Here is a 12727-nt window from a genome sequence, read left to right on the forward strand (position 1 = left end):
ACAGATGGTGCCATACCTGCAAGGCATTCATGCTGACATGTCTGCCCTACAGAGATCTTTTCAGGCTATAGCTTCCACACTCAGGGCAGCCTTCCACCAATTCCAGCTTTCCACCCCACCTCTTGCCTCTTCCCCATCCACAAACCCTATTCCCATACCTACCCAAGGCACACGCACACATAAGCATGCATCCACCTCAACATCCACTTGCAACACACGACAACAGAAACATAAGAAGCAAAACAGACACACAACCACTAATCAGGTAGTCGACCACCGCATCCAGTGACATACATCCAGTAGCTCACCCACTGCATGACATACATCCACAACACATATAGATCTGAACACCACACCAGCAGATACAGCCACTACACAAATACAGGCAGACACCACACAACCAGACGCAGCCATTAAACACATACAGGCAGACACCATACCAGCAGATACAGCCACTATTTACATACAGGCAGACACCACACCACCATACACAGCCACTACCAATATCACACACCCAGACACCACACCCACTGACAAATCATACATTGGCAAGCACTGGTACAATATATTTAATAGTAGAGTACCAACCCTTCTCAGGAGTAAACCAGTCCTGTTGGGAGTGAGTACCAGCACTTTTATGTATCCATTTAAAGCACTGGTTAGGCTGCGCTGCTTTGTGTGATTTTAGCAGGCATCAATTTGCTTTGACTTCTATTGGTGTCTGCTTAGTTCCCGCCTTGTAACACCCACTTTGCATTATCAGGATTGCGCTACATGATGTAATGGCATTGCAAAACTGAAGTGTATATACTATGCTTACAAAACTGAAATATATATGCTGTGCTTGCAAAACTGAAGTATATATAGAAATTGTGATACCTCTAGAGCAGAGTTCTTCAATATGTGGGGTATGCCCCCCTGGGGGGGGGCGCAACACCATCTTGGGGGGACGCTCACTCCACTCTAATCTTTCCTTTGTGTGTCTCCCACTGTCTGGCATCGCAAGTCTTCTGGGGATTTGTTTATTGGAGAACTCTGGTATGGTTGGAGGTGGGAGGGAGGGGAAATTGATGGGGCACAGCGTACCCATGTTTTTTGTCATGTTAACCGTCCCAGGAGGGGGTTAATTCGTAGAGCTGTATGCTTCAGCTCTTGCTAGAGGCAGGAAGTCTCCTCTGCTAAAACCGAAAGCAAACAAACAGACAGGCCTGTTCCTGCGCATTCGATTTCATAGCAGAAGAGACTCCTTGCCTCGCACTGCAGCTGAAATAACAGTCTGTTCCTTGCTTTCAGTTTTAGCAGAGGAGATGTCTGCCTCCCACTGCAGCTGAAGCATTTCAACTCTATGAATTTAACCCCATTCTGAGAGTGTTAGCTCTTCCCAGAAAGGAGACAAAGTTGCTTTAAGAATTACGCAGGCAGGCGCTTAAAATGCCAGCCAGCCATGTGTTGTTTAAACAGCCTGCCCATTGCTTGTCTTGACACTAAATATGGTTATAAATAAAGAAGTATATATTCCTTTGTAAGGTGACTTCTCTGTCTTTGTTCCCTTTAATTATCAGTAACGGATAATTCAGGCAGCCCTAGAACATAATTAAAAGTTCTTTCTATTTATATTTACTGTTCAAAGTATGCACAGATAAGTGCTGAACATACAGCTTTAGGTGACTGCTTTTTTTTGTACCGCCTGGGACATCAAAATAATGAGCTGGCAACCCTAACTATAAGACTGGAAGTTTGTTGGAAGAGCAGCACATTTATTTCCTCCACCCTGATCTCTGGTTAATGCCATAATAGCAATAGTTTAACACATCTGAAACCCTACGCTGCCGTCAATAACATGCTGCGTTACTTCATGTGTCTGGGAATGCACCTTGCATTCAGACAACTCGCTCCTCATTCTCGCCCTTCACTTCCACGCTCACCCTGTACTCACAGTGATCACAATGCCCTCACACTGATCCTGATGCACTCACATCATTCACCGATTACCCTGCACTCACAGAGATCACTCTGCACTCACAATGCATTTGCGCTGTTCACCCTGTATCTCACCATATACAGCAAGGAACTTAGGGGGTAAATGAGCAGGTCGCCCCCCACTCATCAATCAATAACAACAGAAGACCTGCTCAAAATGTCCAGTGATGAACTTTCATCAGTGGCCCCTTCAAGCTTCAAAACATTTTTGTTTTAAATTGTCATGACCATATAGCGGCTATCTTTGTACCGTCTGAAGGGGTCCTGGATCACTTAAACCTTTATAAAACAAAGTTGTGTCTATGTGTAATGTCTCCCCTGCTTTCTCCCTACCAACTGTGTACAAGAAAGAAAAACATTTGAAAAGAATATTGAAAAAAATGTAGTGAAAAAGGATGGCAGTGCCTCACTGAAGTAACACCATGGGAGTTTAGCAGACAGGTACTCGCCTGCTACCACAGGTTCTCATCATTAGCAACTGCCACCCTGAAAAAATTTGAAAAAATAATGTGAATAAAACATACATATAGTGCTATGTGTGAACACTGGGCATCGGTGTGCACATCCGAGCCCACAATAATGTCAACCCTAAAAGGAGTCTGTTCAGAACCCTCGTCAATCCTAGTTAAAAACGAGTTAAACACCACTAGCTATCTAACTTTTTTTTTCATGCTGTGTGTTTGCTCACTTAAAAACCAACATGTTTCATTGCCTCAGGAAGCTTGCTGCAATTTCACCAGGGCAAGGGTCAACTAGCCACACTGCACCATTTATTTAACCATTTTTTATGTTATCTGCACCTGGGGGAGTCAAAACCAAAAACACCCAATCAGCCATCTACACCACATAAGATTCTACATTGTATCGTGCTTTAAAAACTGTCACCTGCAACAAATGAGGATATTTACCACATGGTCGCTCTCCATTTGCATACCTATACCCTTCTAATTTATGGGTACCATTTGTGTCTGAGTGTACCCGTCCACTCTTTCACTTGCCGCCCGGTAAACTGCAAATATGTTAATCTACAGAGCAAAAATAAAAGAAAGGATAAGATTTATGAGCCGGCGTCATCTTTATGTAAATGCAATCACTTGTGCCCCTTAGTATGCTTCTTTATCGCGTGTTTATCGATAAAATGCCTAATGCCAAATAACTGGAACTAGAGTAAATGTCAGGTTTATCTCTTTCTTGAATACAGCAACTAACTGTTCCTCAAAGACTAGAAACTGTTAGCGCTACATACCCCCGTCAGCCTATGGGCATGTCGCGTGGCATATTACAATCCTTTAATATGTATGCGTCGCCATTTCTCTCCTTGAGCGCAATGTCAAAACAGTGCCCAGGTCACTTAAAAAAAAACCTTTCCCGCTCACCTGGTCAGCCCGTAAACCCGGCCTTGGCTCAACCTCACAATGCTACTTCAGATTACCCGTGTCTTGTAGGCGCGACGCGTCACGTTCGCGCATGCGCACTTGCTTATTTACTAGTTTGTAAGTGTAGAGGGGAACGGCGGCCATCTTGTGTAGGTATTACCATAAGTAACGAACAGAATAAATATTCTCCCGTATACTATCTCCAAGATAATCCAGCAACTTGCGTGTAACCCATGAATGTCACACTTTATAAAAAATGGAGAAGTGTAACTCCATCTTCAACTAGTGCCATCCATACCTAACTGATACGGTATAATGTCATGACAAAAAACTTTTTATTCTTTTTATGGGTGTATTAATTCATAGAAGCACTCAGATCATAAACTTGTGGGTTCAAAATATATTACAGCAGAAAAAGTATAATACTCGACATAGCCAGGAACAGATACATAGCATGGCTATATTTGCTGTACCTCACCCTGCAGTCACACGAGCACACTACTCAACCTGCACTCATGTGACACTTCACTCACCTGTACCCCTCACTGCTCAATCTGCAATCCCACTCAAATAAGCTCATCACTAACCATACATTCATTCGACATACTCTGCACTTACATCCGCACCCAAATTCATATTGTCACCTCACTCACCCTGCTGTCACTCCTCTTACCCTACTCTCACACTGTCGCATGGCTCACCGTGCACTCACATAGGCACTCCTGCCACCCACACAGTGCAGAGGTTTAATGTGCCTGCTACAAAGAACATATACAAAGCAGATCACTGAACTGAGTGTGAGTAAACAATGTGTAGTGCTATAAAAAAATGAAATGTTTGCCAGAAAGGTGCTATAGAGAGATGAGGTGCATCGTTGGTGAGTGGTAGTGAGGAATTTCATGGAAAAGGAGGAATTGGGGAGGGCGCGCCAAAAAAGACTGTTGCACTGTGTGCGACCAGTGCTAGGGCCAGCCTTGGCTGGGAGTGTTAGCCCCCACCTGAAGTGCGGGTCTAGTTGCGCCCCTGCACACCAGTATGGGCATGTTGTGCCCCATCAAGGTTTTCATCCTAAATTACAAAAGGACACATTTACATGCACTGCAATGCAGCCTTTCAGGGGGCCCCTTGATAGAGACAGCTCTGTTTTTGCTCTGATGGCCTGGAAAATTCCTAAACAGATTCTTGTAAATACTGTTTTGTTTCATTTCTTTTTAATGTGATTGATGTGAGGGAGTCTATTACTATCTGCAGAGAAATGTGTTTTTTTCATGCAAAAACCATAAAAATGTTTATTTTAAATCCAAGCGGGTCCTCAGATATGAGAAATTAGAGGATATCACAGATACTTTTCGCTGTAAAATTAGTGGTCTGCTGATTTGTTACAACAGTGAAAACACATCACTATCTCTGAATATTAGATGTAAACGCTTTTAGAATTTCGACCATGGTGCCTGTGCACCGTTAGTAGCCTGGCTAAAGAGGTTATGGCAGAGCTGAAAGTAAATCATTTGAACTCAAAGCTGTACTGAACAGGGGCCCCCAAAATAGTTTTGGCCCAGGGCACCCAAAATCCTTAACATGTCTCTGCCACCACAAAGTCCGTCAGACAACATTGCTCTGAAGTAAAATAGACAACATCATTAATTTATTATTAGTTTTTTTAAACATTAGCCCCACCTGTCCTAAACCCCCACTGCTTCAGGCAAGCAACTTATCATACCACTAAGGAATTCTCAAGTAGGTGTTTGTTCATCACCCTCTCTGTGGACTTTCAACTTTGTCTTCGGATCCATAACTGGTTGGTGGGCAATTATCCAACTATAATGCTGCCTAAAATGTTTGTTAATGATTTCTAGAGAAGAATAGTTTCTCGTGTACCAGCTCGGAGCTAGGGATTGCTCGAAAAATTTGACAACACTGTCTCCCTTACAGTCCCTGTTTTGGCTGAAAATGTCTGCAGAATATTCAGCTTTGAGAAAAACTGCTATCAAAACTCTCTTGCCTTTCAGCTTGTCCTATTTATGTGAGATTGGGTTCTCAGCACTTGCAGTATTAAAGACTAAGTACTGTTCAAGACTGGATGTGGAGCACAACCTGAGGATGACAGTAGCAAAAATCCATCCACAGATTGACCATCTCTGTGGCGAAAAACAGGCACACCGTCACATTTATGTTGGTGGTGCTATTATCAATCTATGTCATGTGTAAAACAAAGCATTCTAGTAAAAACTATTTGCGCAAATTTTATCTTGGAAAATTGTGTTTTGAGCTGTGTAATAAGCCTCTGTCATTTCACCACACCCACTCACAAACCTGCAGTTTACTAAACACTCTTATTGTGTTGAACATTATTTGCTGAATATGGCCCGGGATATGCGCGTGGCTGTCAATTATGTAGTGTGCCAGATTCCAGAAATTTCTGTCAGGCGGTGGGGGAGTTGGGGGGGGGAATTAAAAAAAAATTCAGCTGGGGGGCTCAACCTACAAAAGTTTGAAGACCTCTGCTCTAGAGACTGCTATAAAGCAAAATCGGGGCACCCAGAACCTGAGAATGCCAGAATTAGGCATACGTTATAAAAGTTCAACATCTTGCTGAGGGGACCATTGTGTTATGAGGCTGTAAACCTTAGGAGGTTATTTCCTGTTCTTTCCACCACCTTCCCATCCTCACAATACAAACTGTAATTTCTTATCGATTTATGAGCAATATTTCTACACGATTGTTTAAAGACTTTTTGCTGGTTTGAATCTTGATCCATAAAGCATTTCACTGCTTCAGTTACTTCCAGGGGTTGTGTTTGGGGTGTGACACCACTCAAATAAATGCATTAATTGCTTTAGACTTGGGCCTGGTAGTCCTGAGTCTGCTCTGCTGACGCTCTGTCTGTCAATTTTTCTTGTTGTGCTTCAAGAATAAAAGGCAAAAGAGGTAACCTTTGATATAAAACAGGCGAAAGAGAGAGATACATCAGGTAGCTGATTTTCAGAATGTGAAACCAGGATAACCTGTAATCAAAACCAGCTTCCCTGATTGTCCAAATTGTGTGCCCCTATGCAAAAATGTTATTGCACAGAGCATCCTTTTTCTTTATTATCACTTATGAGTGCACTTTTAAATACTTTCATGATGGGCGCTGTACAAGCACTTCTTATGTTTGATTTAATAGACAATTATGTTGCTCCATCTGTATTAAGAATCTAGGCCACGCTTAGCGTACATGACTCCTGACGTGCCGCTAAGTTCCCTAATGACATTGTAGGTGGGTGTGAGCCGTTAATGCTTATAAGTTCATGTTTAAAAACTACCACTTGTAATAAATGTCTGTCTATGCAGAAACATAATTTGACGTACTAAGGTGAAACACTTCAGCATGTTAAAGAAATATATATATTTTTATTTTAGTATACTGTATCTTATTTTTACAGTATGTTTGTTGCACAATAATTAAGGCAAGTATTTTGGTGGCTTGGCTCAAGCATGAGCTCTCAGAACCAAGCAAGACCCTTGGCTCGCCTCTGGCTCATCCTGTTAATTTGCTGGCGCACAAACCTCTATTTGCGACTTGTGCTTAGTACATGGGGCCAACAGTCACATGATAAAATGATTTGTTAAAGCCGAGGACTGGAAACATGGAGCCTAGTCTACATGCACTAATTTGACAACTCAACCATCAAAGCAGAGAGGAAGAAAAATGTGAGGATGAAAATACATTTGTGTTGTATGTGACAGTAGTCATGTGTTCACAGAGAGAACTACCAGTCCCAAATGGGAATGACAGATGCGTAGCTTCAGGCCAGATTGCGGGTATGAAATTCCCCACCTCCAATACATTCTTGGCTTGTTAGTTGGGTCTGGGGGCTCTGAGTCAGGTATGCTATGTCTGTCAAGGGGGGCTGGGGTGTGACACCCCCATAATGCATTTTTAGCTTCGTACTTGGGTCTGGGGCCCTGAGTCAGGTATGCTATGACTGTGTCTGTATTTATCCTCATTCTCATTTCAGTAAGAGCTTTTAACTTGTTCATTTTTAAGAGCGGACACTTAAATATATGTTGTGACTGCTTTACAAAAAATGTAGTAATTCTGCAACCATGGAAGTTCCCCTTGAATGTGTTTAAATTTACCACTGCTTGGATTTCACAAACATTGGCACTAATAAGCTTGGAAAGTGGCACCATACTCAGGCTTCCAGGCATAGTACTGGCAATCAAAAACCCAAAAGGTGATGTGATGAATGCCTGAAAATATGTTAACCAATGGCAGTCACTCGGGGTAGCATTTCCGTCCGTTAGTTTTCATCCTCTGGGCTACTCTAGACAGAGACCCACCTAATGCAACTCAGTACTGCCATTTTTCCTCATGGATACAGTCCATCCCAAACCTTGGTCATCTCACCCCTCCACCGTCCAAGCTACTGCTTGTTTAGTTAGGAAATTTGATATTCACACCTCTCATATCTCACTGACTAAGCTACGACCCTGGTTACTTCCTCACTTGCTGCTCAGTCTGTGCAAGCTTTTGTGAGACAAAGTACCAGTACACTGGACCCCACCACTATATAGTTTGGTTTGGAACGCAGCCCTGACTAAACTGCTCAAACCATCCCCATTCTCTTCACATCCCTTCCATCCATCCATCCATTATCTCTCTCACCTTCTCTCCTATTTCTCGTCCTACCTCTCTGATTGCTTTCTCTCGACCTTTACTCTCCCTTCCTCTCCCTCTCTGGAAGCCTCCCTGTGCCTGCTGCAATTAACCTTGGGAGGTGGTGAAAGTGACAGAGGCACCAAGAGAAGGGCTTTCAAAAACAGCCTCCAAAGGCTTAAGTCCACTGGGGAAATGCTTGATGGAATAAAAAAACTTGTCTGGTCCAGTAATTAGCAGACCATAACTCAGGGTATATGTAGTGCCAGCTCGCACAGGTAAAGGCTGTGGGGCGATGCGGTGGGGCGGGGTGGGTGTTAGTGGAATCTGATGGAAATTCGAAAAATAAATAAATAAACAAAAACCACTTACCTTGCGCTCGCCGCATCACAGACTTTGGCGATGCAGCGAGTGCAAGGTAAAATGTTTTATTTATTTATTTAGTTTTCACAATCCCGTCGTATGTCGGATTCCACTAACCCCCACGCCACCCCCGCCCACCTCACCGCCCCACATCATTTATCTGTGCAAGCCAGCACTGGGTATGTCTTCAAATCGTATTAAGTATTGTTCACATGTGGAAATAGGATAAGAATAAACCCAGTACTTAAGACAGTGCGCATTACTGTTTTGTAATTGTTTTACATACATCATTTCAAGATCAAGAGACCTCCTAGCAATATTGCACAAGCAATATCTTGCAAAACAACCCTCTCGACTGCTCTGCCAGAGTATTGCCCTTTCAATTCAGGATGTATACTCGCTAAAGCAACAGCAAATCTCACAACCGTGTTTTGTTATTGTTTCAGGTGGGGGCTTTAAATGCTTGCTTTTTTGCAAAGAAGGGCTTCAACGTTGATCTTTTTGAAGCAAGAGAAGGTAAGAATTGTTTCATTTATGCTTAGTTTACTTCTGTTTTTTAAATAGACAAAAGAAGCTGCTTTTACCCTGACAGAAAGGAGGCTTTAAAGGTAAACATTAAAGAGCCTTTATGCAAGTAAAGATGCTATATCTAATTGGCGGCGTCAAAGAGGCGTAGAGGAAAACGACTGATATCCAAGGAAAGAATAGAGCGAGTTTAATTATTTTGTAACAGTCACTTTTTTGACATGGACGAGATGTATTTTGACAGATATTCCTTGTTAATAATCTGTAATTTCCTCTACGTAATTAGAAAAGCCAAAAAGTTTCAACCCAGCCCCATATTTCACACTGCAAGTGATCAAGACAAGCAATTCTATACCTCTCCAGTGGGAAAGTATCAGACCCTATCAAAAAAATGAAAAAGTGGACCAAATGGTGCATATTACAGCATATGTTGGAAATATTTGTCCTAAAACGTTTTGGAATGTACGTGCATTTCTGAAAGGGAACTCCTAGTATAATCCAGTACTTTAAGGTGTGTCACAGTACCATATAATAATACTTCTCTAACGCAGAAAATCATGCATGTGGTTATATCAAATGTGTGTGCCAGACCCAAAAAGAATGTATGCAATTAGGCAATGTCTGTCCCACGTAAAATGCAGTTCTCATGGATACAGGGTGCCTCAATGAATGCTCGTACCGAATCCGGTGCCAGGAGGAAGAATATAATGTGCCATTTAAACATGTATCATGAATTTTGTCATGATAATAATAGCATCCAAAATATGCCAGTTTTCCAGTCGTGATCACTGATGATTCCAAAGTTAATTAACTGTTTTGTGTGCCTGGGCTGATTCTTATATCAGCCCAGGCCTAAAACATTTGTAGGATCTGCAAGTATAAGGTTCGGCTATAATGCCACTTTCCACACTACCCCTGTATGCATGGTCTGACTAGCCTATAGGGCAATCAGGCAGTGGTCTGACAGGTCTCTGTGTGGGCCAGTATTTTGGCTGTTTGTGGTCCTGTTTTATGGACTGCTGAACCAGCTTTTGCCCTGGCAGCTAAATAACACTGTCTTGTGAGAAACCACATTCTGGCGATAAGTCAAGTGCCTCAGTTGTGCCAGAATCCATCCTGCAGTGTATATAACGCACAACTGGCCTGCAAGAATCAATAATGTTCTATTAACTAACGCACGCTGCCATATAAAATGTACATGTCTCTCATGTGTAAACCATTGCAATGCAAGTACACGCCTTTTCCTGATTTGAACAGCACAATTGAGATGCAAAATAAATTGTAGAGGGACCACTGTTATGTAGGATTATGTTGTGCTATGCTACGTTATGTGACACTTGCATAGCGCTCATTCACCCAGAAAATTTTCATTGTGCTAAGAAGAAATAGGGATTACGTTAGAAGAAAACAGGACTTGTAAATACACATTACTTGGGTGAGTATTTCACAAAAAGAACCAGGTACTCACTTACTATTCATTCACTTGGGCCCATAAACAGTCTCTCATTCATAATAGGCTAGTAAATACCGCTGAGGTCTATTTATTGTGCTCATACTTGTAAGATGAATTTTATCTAATTTTATCTTACCAAACCTCTTGATCCAATGTATTTTCCTCTGGTCAATGTACCTTTTAGTTCACTAAATAGGTGAAAAATTACATATAATGAACCTTTATTAAATAACCACAGACTCGAGAGAGTTTAAAATGTTCATCTAGTAAATTCATGTGAGCCAAGAACCATAATACAGTTAGAACACCATCTTCGACAAGGAGAGAAAGAGAAAATTATTCAATCAGAGTAGACGTTAAACACAATTATTATGATGACTGAAGCCTGAATAGGGAGGAAAAAAGAGAGCAGTACATTGACATACTACACAGAATTATATCATACCTAGTATGGTGTGGAAACCAACCCCTTGGCCAAGGATTTGGAAAAGGTCCCCTGGGACAGATCAGGCGACAAAGGCTCAGGACAGGATTCAGGACAGGATAGATGACCTCTTCTAGATACGACGCCTGCGCCGCCCCCCTATCTGACGCTATCTTCCTCCACAATTCTTCCGTGATGTTCTCTATTATGTGCCTCCTCGATTCTTCTGTGATGTTCTTTACTAATTGGCTCAAAAGTTCTTAGTCTAGACTTGAATCTCCTTCAGTATTTGCTTTATTTTCGGACAGCATCTCAGTCGCTCAGCATTCTCCGTCTCTCTGTGTTAACTAATCTAACTAACTACCTCTATTATACCTTTCTAATGGCATGTACCACCCCTAAATGTTTCGAATTTACGAAACTCCTAACTCTGATTGGACAAGGAAAGGGGAGAGGATCATCACACCATGCTAAGTTTAATACTTTTCTTTAAGTTCATTATTCTATGTCCCCTCCCCTTAATTTACTGTCCCATGCCTCATTTCCCACCCGTATTCACAAGTTAATCAATACAATGTATACAATTTTATTCATAATCCTTTCCGTTCTCAGGGCATCATGCTTGTTTCCAGGGCATGTTTCTGTTTTCTTTTGGATGACATTCAAGGCTTTGCATCGCGGCTCCTGGGTCGTTATGACTGCGCATGTGAAATGGTCACGTGATGCGCAAGCTTCAGTCCCACACGGAGGCCCAAATACGAACTAATAGAGAGGTCAAAGAAAGAAAGTATTAAAATCAAAAATTAAAGGATTTCACTGTATACCACATATCTCTACTCTATTACCATTTACATATATAAATCTTTTGCATTAGCATTTCAGTAAACTTACATGGTTTAGTTTCAGCAAAGCACGCGCATTATCATGTGAGTTCCAAGCGGCCATTTTATTGGCAACTGCGCAGCTGCAAAGATTTCCCTCCAGATGATAGTACTTCATACTGCATAGATGCAGTAGATGCATGCGCATTGCAGAATCCCGTGTTTAGCAGCGATTTTAGAGACACACTGGTTACTTGTTAGTAATACACATAAGCAAGCTTCCCCTAAAGTCAGTGTACGGATTTTCTGGTGCGTTATTAGTGTTTACGAACACAATTATTACAGTATTACAAGTTATTTTAGAAGATTGTTTCTGAGCAAGTCTCTTGTATTCGAGTCCTTGCTCCATCAATGCGTTTCTGAAAACTATGAAGATTCCTTGCCTGGGTACTCCCAATAACCACGCCACACATAGAGCTTATTATTACACTTTTTATTCTGCTGTGTGTAACTGCGAACTCAGTATTCTAAAACAAGCTTTCTTGACAATGCGCACTGACGCCTATGTCACAGCTCTACATAGTCCATCAGGAGCCAAAAGGGTTCCGTTCTAAAATATTGCAAGTCACTACAGAGGGGTTGTTGTTTAACCCGAGGTAATGGCAATAATTTGATGTACAAGAGAGAAAAGATCCAAAGGGAAGAAATTCCCTGAAACATTTTATCAGGAAGTCAGACCAGTGCCAGACTGGCAATCTAAGGCATCGAGCAAGCACCAGTGGGATGGAAGAATGCAGGCTAATTTTGCATGGACCATGCCGTTCCCAGTCTCAGGAGTTAAAGTAGACCTCCGCTATTCCCTGCACTGTCCAACAAAACTCACCATCTCTAAAACATGATGCACCAATACAGTAAAGAGGATGAGAGATTGTGTTTTTCTCTCAACACAGAGACCACCAGCAGACATTGGAACTCTCTCCCCTCCACTTAACAAACACTTGGTGGAGTTGGTTCCTGAAGTAGTGGGTGTCGGCATGTGTACACTGCTGTGCAGAATTTCTGGAAAAGTAAGTGCATGGTCCCAATGTACCACATAGGTAGCCACAGCAACTTGCACCACCCACTGCCCCTGCTGCAAATCT

The 12727-nt window shown here is 42.1% G+C and overlaps 1 protein-coding gene across 1 annotated transcript in view; it reads left to right on the forward strand.

Moving 5' to 3' along the window:
- Positions 1 to 12727, forward strand: part of KMO (kynurenine 3-monooxygenase) — a 412483-nt gene that overhangs the window by 143221 nt on the left and 256535 nt on the right. The window contains exon 2 of the mRNA XM_085612308.1: positions 8809 to 8878. Within this exon, the coding sequence (XP_085468434.1) occupies positions 8809 to 8878 (70 nt within the window). The remainder of the gene's footprint in view (positions 1 to 8808; positions 8879 to 12727) is intronic.

Source organism: Triturus cristatus, chromosome 6 (assembly GCF_964204655.1).
Source record: "Triturus cristatus chromosome 6, aTriCri1.1, whole genome shotgun sequence".
In the NCBI taxonomy this organism is placed as follows: Eukaryota; Metazoa; Chordata; class Amphibia; order Caudata; family Salamandridae; genus Triturus; species Triturus cristatus.